At 39.5% G+C, this 12,211-nt stretch overlaps 1 protein-coding gene across 3 annotated transcripts in view; it reads right to left on the reverse strand.

Annotated features, from left to right (window-relative positions):
- CSMD3 (CUB and Sushi multiple domains 3) overlaps positions 1–12,211 on the reverse strand; it is a 1,044,618-nt gene that overhangs the window by 154,787 nt on the left and 877,620 nt on the right. For all 3 annotated transcript variants that reach the window (XM_061605340.1, XM_061605331.1, XM_061605321.1), the window contains 6 exons: positions 11,352–11,497; positions 8,876–8,956; positions 6,415–6,528; positions 4,638–4,826; positions 4,191–4,337; positions 486–674 (listed from right to left, as the gene is read on the reverse strand). In XM_061605340.1, coding sequence (XP_061461324.1) covers positions 486–674; positions 4,191–4,337; positions 4,638–4,826; positions 6,415–6,528; positions 8,876–8,956; positions 11,352–11,497 — 866 coding nt within the window. The remainder of the gene's footprint in view (positions 1–485; positions 675–4,190; positions 4,338–4,637; positions 4,827–6,414; positions 6,529–8,875; positions 8,957–11,351; positions 11,498–12,211) is intronic.

A 12,211-nucleotide genomic window follows, 5' to 3' on the forward strand; every position in this document is an offset into this window, starting at 1 on the left:
TGATAAAACAAAGTCAAAATGTTCAGTTCAGTTCTGTTCCAAACAGCCTCAAGAGTGTTGCACAATAAGCCTTGTGGGTGTGGTGGGTGTGGAAACAGGGTAGAAGGGGAGGCCAGTTCAAGTCTGCCTTGAACAGGATGTCACCATAGAAGTTCCATGCAAGGAGAGGTTTACCATATAACAGATCTGTAACAAGAGACAGGATCAGGCTCTCCATCAGAATAAAACAGACTGATAACTTGCAACTCCCCCCACCCCAACCACCACTTTGAATTGTTCCTGGAAATGGACTGCACCCAGTGTAACCCTTTATTAACTGTTAAGATTTGCTTCCTGTGACTGGTCTCAGTTATTAAATGAGCAGCTGTGTATTGCACTAACTGAAGTTCACAGAGCTACTGGCACATTAGAGCAGTATTTGGACTAGATATTCAGACTGGAACCAAAGTGTGCAAATCCAAATCCATTATTAAAAAAATGTTTACCTTGACATGCAGGGACAGGTGCATCCCATGCATGATATCCTTCTGGAGATTTCCGACACACAGCATTGCTTTTTCCAATGAGACGGAATCCTCGGTCACAAGCCCAGCGAACCACACTGTTGAGCTGTCCCCCGGTCTGACTGACAATGAACCCATGAGGAGGTGACTCTGGAGTACTACAGTAAAGGGCTTTAAAAACAAAACAAACAATCAGTGCATGAATTTCTCCCTCATGTCTTACTTCAATTAACAGCAACCATTGGCCTGTGGGGATTGCAAACACTGTAGCTTGACCCCTTTAGCAGCAGTGATGTAGGCTCCAAGAAAAGAGGGGAGGAAACAACAGTATATCCTGCCACTGACCATGTTTCAGCCCACTTGTACCTGGACATTATACAGCAGGGACACAAAGGACTTCATAGCACTTATATGGAATGGTGTGGAAAAAGGTATGGCCTGGTTGTAACCTACCTACCCCAGTGGAAAAAGTAAATACCCTTGTGTTAGCTGTGGATATTTCACATGTTTACATATGCTTTTACATAAGAACATAAGAAGAGCCTGCTGGATCAGGCCAGTGGCCCATCTAGTCCAGCATCCTGTTCTCACAGTGGCCAACCAGGTGGCTTGGGAGGGACAGGTACACAAGGATAATGGATCTCTGGATAGCAGAAAACACAATCTTTTGCAATGTGTCTGTGCTATATATTTTGTAATAGGATATTGAAGACCTCACTTTTGGAATAATGGCATTTTACTGCACCAGTTAGGACACATACTATTATTCATTTTCCTGTGTACAAACATTGTTTATGAAACTTATTTCTTCACATCTGATCAAATCTGCATGTGTTAATTACAAATGTAATCTACTTAGATTGTGTCAACATCTAAGTTCAACTTCCCATCTGAAGATTCTACATATTGTAATTGATGCTTGTTTTAACATGTATCTGGGGTAATTAATACTGGTCAGCAGAACAAGAAATATGTGATTTGCTGGATGAAAAGAATGTGGATGTACTAGTGGGGGACAGGAAGAACTAAGATATACTGAAAAGATGGAAATGACTGTTTCTTAATTTCGTTCTGTTTGAGAGAACCTATGCTTCAAGTTGGGTTTTACAGAGTGTATACACACACCCTTCTTTAAGATGTGTTTTGAGAAGCAAATGGGGTTTGTGTTCTCTAAAAAGGATCTTTGAGGATAACTCTGGTCTGTAATTTTACTATTTGAACACATCAGAGATTAGTCTTCTGCCTATGAATTCTAAGTGTGCGTGTGTGTGTGTGTGTGTTTTCATGGCATGATTTAATGGATTACTTCTTTTTTAAAGAATGTTTTTGTCATTGTTTTGTCTTGGTGTTCAAGAATTGTCCTGTCAAGGAGGTTTCCTGACTTACTTGATTTCATGGCCACATGGACAATTATCATAACTAGCTAAAGAGCTCTAAGAAAGAAACTGGGGGGGGGGGCAAGTTGTCCATAGGATTAGGTGAGCCCTGCTATAACCACACAGATTTTCAGAAACACTAGGATTTTTTTTAAAAAAGGCTTTGAGGCAGTAGCATCACAATCTTCAGCCCAATCATTGAAAACTGGTAGAAAGTATTATTAAAGCTAGATTAACTAAGCACATAGAAGAACAAGCCTTGCTGAAGCAGAGCCAGCATGGCTTCTGCAAGGGAAAGTCCTGTCTCAGTAACCTATTAGAATTCTTTGAGAGTGTCAACAAGCATATAGATCGAGGTGATCCAGTGGACATAGTGTACTTAGACTTTCAAAAAGCATTTGACAAGGTACCTCACCAAAGACTTCTGAGGAAGCTTAGCAGTCATGGAACAAGAGGAGAGGTCCTCTTGTGGATAAGGAATTGGTTAAGAAGCAGAAAGCAGAGAGTAGGAATAAATGGACAGTTCTCCCAATGGAGGGCTGTAGAAAGTGGAGTCCCTCAAGGATCGGTATTGGGACCTGTACTTTTCAACTTGTTCATTAATGACTTAGAATTAGGAGTGAGCAGTGAAGTGGCCAGGTTTGCTGACAATACTAAATTGTTCAGGGTTGTTGAAACAAAAAGGGATTGCGAAGAGCTCCAAAAAGACCTCTCCAAACTGAGTGAATGGGCAGAAAAATGGCAAATGCAATTCAATATAAACAAGTGTAAAATTATGCATATTGGAGCAAAAAATCTGAATTTCACATATACGCTCATGGGGTCTGAACTGGCGGTGACCGACCAGGAGAGAGACCTCGGGGTTGTAGTGGACAGCACGATGAAAATGTCGACCTAGTGTGCGGCAGCTGTGAAAAAGGCAAATTCCATGCTAGCGATAATTAGGAAAGGTATTGAAAATAAAACAGCCAATATCATAATGCCGTTGTATAAATCTATGGTGCGGCCGCATTTGGAATACTGTGTACAGTTCTGGTCGCCTCATCTCAAAAAGGATATTATAGAGTTGGAAAAGGTTCAGAAGAGGGCAACCAGAATGATCAAGGGGATGGAGCGACTCCCTTACGAGGAAAGGTTGCAGCATTTGGGGCTTTTTAGTTTAGAGAAAAGGCGGGTCAGAGGAGACATGATAGAAGTGTATAAAATTATGCATGGCATTGAGAAAGTGGATAGAGAAAAGTTTTTCCTCTCTCATAATACTAGAACTCAAAGAAGCTGAATGTTGGAAGATTCAGGATAGACAAAAGAAAGTACTTCTTTACTCAGTGCATAGTTAAACTATGGAATTTGCTCCCACAAGATGCAGTAATGGCCACCAGCCTGGATGGCTTTAAAAGAAGATTAGACAAATTCATGGGGGACAGGGCTATCAATGGCTACTAGCAATGATGGCTGTGCTCTGCCACCCTAGTCAGAGGCAGTGTGTTTCTGAAAACCAGTTGCCAGAAGCCTCAGGAGGGGAGAGTGTTCTTGCACTCAGGTCGTGCTTGCGGGCTTCCCCCAGGCACCTGGTTGGCCACTGTGAGAACAGGATGCTGGACTAGATGGGCCACTGGCCTGATCCATCAGGCTCTTCTTATGTTCTTATGAACTGAGACTCTGTGCTGGTTTGGAGTGTGTATATAACTACCTCTATCCCGCCCCCCCCCATGGACTTATGGAACACAAATTTGGAGTAAGTGGCAGTGAACTGGTACTCTGCCTTCTGTCTCAGTTATAAATTCACTAAATGTTTGTGAAATCATGCCTTTCCCACCTCTTCTAAAGATTGTTCACATCTCACACACTCAAAATAATTGGTTGAGTTCAGTCAGGAAGATGCCACCTACATCATATGTGAAGTGAAATTCAAAGCAAATTTGTGGGTTTCTTGTGAGAATAGAATGTGCATGGTGACTAGACACATGTTGCTTATAGAACAGATTGTGTCTTTAGTTGTAACTTCCTATAGGTGATCTAGAATGTCCTCCAAGATCCCTTTCCCACCAATTTGTATACACTGGGTGATGTCCAACTGTGGTGTTTCACTTGAGCAGACAAATTTTGCTTGTAGAAATAGGATTTCTCCTTCATCTCCTCTCCCTCTGCTCCAGAGGGTTGGAGTCAGACGCTATGAACCAGACTGGGGGATGCAGAAGGAAGGAGACAAAGGAGTAATCTCACTTTGTCCACTGACATTGTTGGATCGTGCCCATGCTGGAAGTTGATTTTTTGAAAGATAGAAAAAAAAATATTTGATTGACCTACCTACCTATATATTTTATCCTGAAACCTTTTTTGTTGGTGCCATGGTCTGCTGACCACCGGAGAAACACTTCATGGCCGCTGCTAGTTATATTTAGAGATGAAGAGTAATCTCCACTTAGGGATATAAGCAATGGACTGTGACTATTTGATCCTTGATAGTATCGGAAGAGGTAATGAGGCAAAGAAAAGGAAGACTAAAATTAGAGATATAGCAAAAGTGTTTTCTAGACAAGTAGTAAATGAATTAATGCAATCATTGTAGCCATATGCTACATACCATCAGTGGTGCATGCATATCTGTCTGTCTGTCTGTCTGTCTGTCTGTCTAAAATGACACTGAAAACCACCCATGACACCGAAAACCACATGCATGATACGATGTAAAACATAAACATTACTGGCTAAAAACAATGTAAACTAATTCGTCCAAGGTTGTATATCCTATAGTTACCATCAAACACCTCAAGTATATCAAATTCCTTTTCGGTCTGGAAGAATTCAAAGTAAAGGCTGATATTGTAACCCTTTTCCACTGTAATGGTCCATGCACACATTTGGAGGTTTGGATAGCTATCTGGGTAGCCAGGGCTCAGTATCACTCCCGTTGAATCCAGGCGCAATTCATTTGCAGGACAAAGTACTACAAAACAGAGGAGTTGTTATAAACATGCAGATAAGGATAGAATTTTTCATTTTTGGACGTTCTAAACATTTGCATCAATAATTTCATTTGTATGAACATAAAACATAAAGTAAAAAATATCAGGAAAAAGTTTTCCTTAAAGGTATGATAGTTTTTGAGTTCTTTTCACCTTTGTTAAATGATTCAGATGCTTCTTTTCTAATAGAAACATTTATTAGTTAAATAATAAAATATGCCAAAATCTTCCTTACAATTGTCCCTCTGACAAAAGGCCCTTGGATCCATGGGCCTCCATGCTGTCCTTGGCCCACCATGCCTTGTTTGGGGACCTAACAATGGACACTGCCTGTGAACAAACTGCCAGCAAGAAGCTCAAATTAAGTAGGGATCAAATTTATCCTCCATTCCTATTGAGTTCTGGCCTAGCATGGAAGGAGGTCAAGAGCCTGCCTACCACTGCAAATGGGGGGACTTGAAAGAAAACACCACACCAACTTTGGTGGTCCTTGATAGACATTTGGAACAGTTTAAGCTTCATTAACTCTTTTAGTTTCTTTTAATTCTTGTTGTTCTTGTACTGACATTCTGCAAAACAAAGGATTTGCATTCCACTGATTCTATATTAGAGGGGGGAAATTACCTCTCTTCCAAACTATCACTTTTATCATTTGTATCTGCTTTCTACAGGTGCCAATTAACTGAAATTACTTTTTTTAGTTATTTAAATATTTATAAACCATACTTTCAAATACAATATCATGAGGGAGCAGTGGCAGAAGGGGGACAGAATAACCATTGGCCCAGGAGCAGAGTGTTTATGCTACAGCATGACTTACACCAATTTAAAATGTCATGCAAGCCGCACTGGAGTATGAACAGATGAAATTGGTTGATGGGTTATTTACCAAGGTGACTAGCATAATTAGCCACAGAAAGTCAAAAGGGGAGGCCTTGCTGAATACTCTTCTCCTTCTGAATAGTGTTTACTGGCTGGTTGGGTGGATTCTGTTCTGGATTGAGAAGGGCCAAGGAGCAGCTGATGGAATGATGGCCCTTATCTGGTATTTTATTTATTTATTTATAAACATGTATAGACCACTTAAACTTAAAAATCGCTAAGGGCTATACATATATGCAAATCATCAAATGTATGCATGCACAATATGGCTAGAACACCATGTATTGCCAGTATATGTTGCTCTAAATGCACAGTGGGTACAAAAGCAGGATAAATGAGAACTGATGCACCTAAGAGACTGAGCTACAAATCAGGATGTTTCACCTCTGCCTTTGGCAAACCACTCCCTCGTAACTTCAGCTGCACAGCAACTCCATTTGCAACATGAGGATGGTAATACTGACCTACTTTACATGATTGCCATAAGAGTTACAACTAGATAATGTATGTGAATCCCTTAGAACACTCCAAAGTTCAACATAAATTCTGTTTAAATAAATGTGTGTGTGCTATAAGCAAATCCAAGTTCTGAAAACATACCACAACATGCAAATACATACTAAAAAAGTCAAGAGAGAGAGAGAGAGAGAGAGAGAGAGAGAGAGAGAGAGAATCCAAACAGAAAACCTTGGCAAGCAGGAGGTGCTCCATCCATCTGTAGCCTCTCTCCCAGTCTACATGTCAGAATCTCATTGCCAACTAATGTAAAGCCTGGTAGACATTGGTACCGTATTATGTCCCCTATTTGATAAAAAAGAAGAAGCCTGGAGTTAAACAACAATTAATGGGGACTTCTGGCACTGACAGCAGCATTGATTAATGAAATACCTTTCCCACCATATATAACGTGTAAATGACCACTAGCACAAATAGCTTTGATTAGACAGAGGAAATGTGGCAAATGAGCAGCTACATTTATCATTTCTTGCCAGCTATACTATTAGTGTGACTCACACAACTTTGGATGCTTGTTACTTTTCAGAGCAACACAGCAAACGGGTGGAGTTTTGAAGCTCTGTAGTCATGACAGTAATTAAAGGGAAGCCAACAATTCCTGTTATCCCTTCTCAGACTAATGTATGTTGTGGTTAGTAGATGGCTTATTTGAATTAAAATTGCACAATGAGATTCAAAACAAGTTTTTTAAAAAACACTTTACTATAGGTAAACTCTATAGGTTCAGTGCCCAACAGATCTTGCAACTAATCCCTTGTGTTTTATGACAGTGGTGATAGTACAGACTAGTTTTTTTGCAGTAAAATGGATTTCTAACCTATCTTTCAGGGCACACTGACTTCACAAGATGATTTTTTTTAAAAAGTTCAAAACATATAAAACATAAATGCAAGACAATAAATATCAGATTTCACTGTCAATTGAGAAAACCAGCAGCAGCTAAAAAGATTTTTCTATGCACAGCATCTTAATTTTATTCTTCACAAACCTGAAACTTTCCTTGGGATACTATTATTTACTTCCACCATCCTCAGAAAATACACAATCCTTGATACCCATATATACACTTGCAGCTGGATAGGTTTTTAATGGTTTTGCAGCAGGTGAACATCCAGATGAACAAGCAAGCCGGTTTTAAAGAGAAAAGGGTCTTGTCTATTCAGCCAGGTAATTGGCTGCAGTAAAGCCTTTCAAATCGCCTCTGGCTGAATGTGTCTCTCTCCCCTGTCTCCACATACTGTTGCTTAGGATTGCAGCCAAACCCAGTTGGCCAGATGATGAGTGCCATAGAGTACAGAAGGTTTTATGGCATACTCAACCGTGAAAATCTTAGTGGGACCAAACTGTTTCCCAGATTGTGTTTAAAATTATCACTGTCGTGGAAATAGAGATGACCTTCTTGGATATACATGGGTAGGCCTCAACATACTCCATTATATTGGGAGGGGGCAGAGCTTGGAAAAATTACTTTTTTTGGACTACAACTCCCATCAGCCCACTCCAGTGGCCATGCTGGCTGGGACTGATGGGAGTTGTTTAAAAAAGTAACTTTTCCAAGCTCTGGGAGGGGGGATATTTTTTGTTTATTAGACATACTATGGACTTGCTCCAATATGTACATGTATGAACAATACAAAAACATATGCTTTCCCCCCTTAGAAATAATTTTTACAATGTAGTTTTTTAAAAAAACACACACCTTGGGCTTGATCTAGTTTACCATGGGTACAATGACTGCACATAGAGGAATTCTACAGGACTTTCTTCTTTGACTGTGCCACATTGCAGAGAATGGGAGGATTGTGCAGATGTCCCATATCCCTATGAAGCCCCTCCATGCATCATATTTATTAAAGATATTTATATACTGCTTTTCAGGCAGACCTTATGAAGTGATGTATATAAATTTATTAAAATGATAAATATGAATATATAAAAGAAAAGACAAAGAGCTATTAAATAAATTGTTTTTGCTTTTGCTCTGTTCCCATCAGGGTAAAGCAGTTTTCTGGAAACCCGTCTTGTTACAAAATATATACAAAATGAAATTAAAATAGAATTGTCATGTGTTACATTTTCTAAGGATGCTTTTCCAAGGATGCTAGGTTTAGTAATAAATCACTCTATTGTTTTTATTGGGGTTGCAGTAAAGGGCACAGAGGGCTGCAAGAGGGGGAGAGGCAAATTGGCAAAAGTCTTGTCTATTTCAGCTCATGGAATTTTTCTCTGCAACTCTGGATCCAATGCAATGGAGATAATTCTAGTTGGGTATTTAGACAATACCATGACAATAAAATCCAGATTATAGGCTTTGTAAAAACCGTAGAAAAGCCATTCACTGATTATAATCCCTTATGTTTTAATCATCACCTTCCACCATGCAGCTGCAATAAAATACAAGCCTATGCAGGTGTACCTTCCAGTTGTTTGAACTTCTGATCATCCAGATATTTTTGAAATTCTCAAGTCTTTTGGTTCAGTTAAATTGTAGGCTGTTTTAACATGCAAAGCTACACACAATTTTTAAGTTTGCCCATATTGATATGGAGCTTAAACACCAGAGTGCTTGTCTGTGCACGTGCAGCAGTTTTCTTTTGGGAGGAAACGTTATTTATGCTTAGACTGTTATTACCTATTTCAAATTCGTCATCCTCAGTCAGAATTTCAGCATTTGATATAGCAGGCGGAGGTTGACACACTCGAAGTTGGTACGCTATGAAATGCACAAGACATTATGATTAATGTGTTGTTCTGTTTCATAGGATAACAATAAAACATTTTTTTGCTTTATCTTGAAAGTAATCGGCATCTAAAAAGCAAATCACTCTGATTCAACAGGATTTGGAATGTTATGGCAACACCTCACATTCCTTTTCCATCTTAATGGTGATCCTTCAGTTATCACATATTTTGGAGGACCTGATGAAGGTATTTATTTCACAGACAAAATACTGTTCTAGAATACTTTTTCAACCCCTTTCTCATTTTAAATAACAATCTTCTAAATGAATATGAGATAACCATACAACTTCCTCCAATGCCCACCTCCTCTTAAGATAATTGGATATGATACTACTCTTGTTGTACCTCTAAATGCAAACATGAGCACCTAGGAACAGCGGTCCCTAACATGTAGCATTACTTTTGGTAGGGACTCAAGCACTCTTCAAGTATACTCAAGAGAAGTTATGGTAGAAAAGCTTCCTTTCTGCCCTCCTGTCAACTTCTTTCATCCTGCCAAATCTGGGAGACAGTGCTGTGTTGCCCCAAATATTCTATGTCTACCCTTTCATCTCAAAGCTACCCTGGGTAGAAAGGGAAAAGGAACAAGGATAAATTCCAGGGCTTAATTTGACCTTACCTCTAGAACCTGCATGCAACGTCAGGTAGCAACTCTGGAGAATGTGCAAAGAATACACCAGTGGCACTGAACACTTGCAGAGTGCTTTTACTTTCTAGGCAGAACTAAGACAACAGGTAAAGCTTCTAGGAAGACCTGAACCTTAGTATCATTTGTTTTATAAACAAAAGAAAGCACTTCTTCACACAGCGCATAGTTAAGCTTTCAAATTCGCTCCCAAAAGAGGCAGTGATGGCAACCAACTTGGACAGATTTAAAAGATTAAAAAAATTCATGGAGGAAAAGGCTGTCAGTGGTTACTAGCCATGATGTCTACCAGCCATGTTGGCTATGCTCTTCTTCAACTGGCAGAGACAGTATGCTTCCAAATACCAATTGCTGGAAACTGCAGGGAGAGTGCTCTTTGCACTCAGGTCCAGTTTGCAGGTTTCCTATGGGGAACTGGTTGGCCACTGTGAGAACAGGATGCTAGTCTAGATGGACCATTGGCCTGATCTTATGTTCTTATAAATTACTCACTGAATGATTCCCTTACAGCTCAACTTGAAAGAATGTAAAGGTGATGGCATCAGGATGTGTGATTAGACTTACGTCCCATGATTTGACATTTGTTTTGAATAGCAGAGGAGCTGGTTGGTTGAGGAGAGGAAAGTTGGGACCATAATGGGGATGAAGTGGAAAATGTGTGTAAACTTGTATGAGCTGATGGAACAGAGCTAACTAGTACATTAGTAGATTGTGGGGCTCACCTTGAGGATGGTGAGAACATGGTGGGTAGGTTACATGTGGAGCCAAACTACTGCCAGGATACAAGATCTTATTTGCAGGATTTGCACTGGCTGCCAATCTGCTACTGGACCATGTTTAAGGTTTTAGTACTAACATATAAGGCCCTATACAATTCAGGACCAGGTTACCGAAGAGACCGCCTTATCTCTTATATACCCAGCAGGTCACTGCTTCCTGCAAGAGAGTTTCTCCTTCAAGTCCCTAAAATATCAGAAGCCTGCTCCACCGTAACTTGGAGCAGGACTTTCAGTGTGGCTGCCTCTTTTATGAAACAGCATCACTGTTGGGATATGGCAGGCACCCACTATCTGTACTTTCCGGAAACAAGTAAAGATTGTGTGAAAAGGTCTCTGCCTTAGGTGCCCTAAAAACCTATTGTTTTTAAAGCTATTGTTAGTTGATAGTGTTTGTATCACTTTTAAAAACTATTTTTAGCTGTCTATGGTATACTTGTAAATTATACAAATGTAAAAGGAGATTCATAAATGATGATGATGATGATGATAAGCCTAAAGACAATTCTTGGTTCCTGCGCTTATGTCACTGTTATGTGACCTGTAGTTGATTTTGTAGATTAAGGAGATTTCTGTAAGGAAGGGCAGGCCTTCCACTCAAGGCCTGTGAATCAATGAAAGGAGAGTATCACTATCTAGGATGGGGAATAGTTTACTGATAAAGTATTGGAGTGGTTTGGCTGGAAGTGGTAGGTGTCAAGTACAGTTCTGTCACATTCTCTTTTGGTTTCTTCTTTAGTAGATCATTTGATCACTTCATGGACACCAGTTCATCACTCCATACCTTATATTCTCATGCAGTACAGGCTACCAGTATTTTAATTTTCCCACAACCAGGAATATGACTGTTGTACAATACACAGTGAACAGGCAAATATATTTATTTACCAAAACAGGACAAAACACCCTTTGACAAACAATCAGCAAATATTTGTAACACCAACCGTGATAACTAAGCACAAAGAAACCACTTGTTGTGAAGTCACTGTGGAACTTTATCAGTATTTGATTTGAAGTGCTGTAGACTGATTCCAATGCAGTGTTGCCACTAAACTGCCCAATCTGAGGTGAACTTTGGTCAGGACCATCCCTAAGAAGAAACAATAACAAAACAAACACAACAATTAAATACATGCCCACCACATGCTTTAGGTAAGAATTCAAGATATGCCAAGAATGAAGTGTAAGTGAGGAAGAGTGGAAAAATCATTTCAATGGAACTTGTGTTGAAGAATGATTGAAATAAATGTACAGATGTATACCTGTAATTTCAGGGAAAAGTAACCTAATATATTTATGCGCATACATTTGTGTGCATCCTAAAACCAAACCAAACCAAACCAAACCAAACAAATGAATACAATAAAAAATAAGCACACATTCATCATGCCCCTTCAAGTTTCTAACTACACAATCCCTATTTTATAAACCTTGAACTATTTTGAGAAATCAGTATATTCTCATTTTGCTCTCTGTCATCTTCACCTTGAAGTCTCTAAAGTGGCAAATATGAAGATCAAGTATGAAGAAGGACCTGCTGCTTTAAATATGCTGTTCCAAAGGTGGTATTTATAGTCTCTTGGCCTTTCCTATACTTTGGCACAGTGTGGAACAACCGTGAAATATGTGCACACCACACTTTTAATGTTCATAAGATTTCTGTCAAGTGTATTTTACAGGTATTTAATGTGCTGAAAACAGTGTTTATGGAGCACTCTAACTCTCCTCCTAATGTGTAGGTGCAATTCATTGTGGCTACAGTTGTTAGTGTTAGGTCACAGCCATGTGATACATAACCATATTC

The sequence above is a fragment of the Rhineura floridana genome, chromosome 1 (assembly GCF_030035675.1).
Source record: "Rhineura floridana isolate rRhiFlo1 chromosome 1, rRhiFlo1.hap2, whole genome shotgun sequence".
Classification (NCBI taxonomy): Eukaryota; Metazoa; Chordata; class Lepidosauria; order Squamata; family Rhineuridae; genus Rhineura; species Rhineura floridana.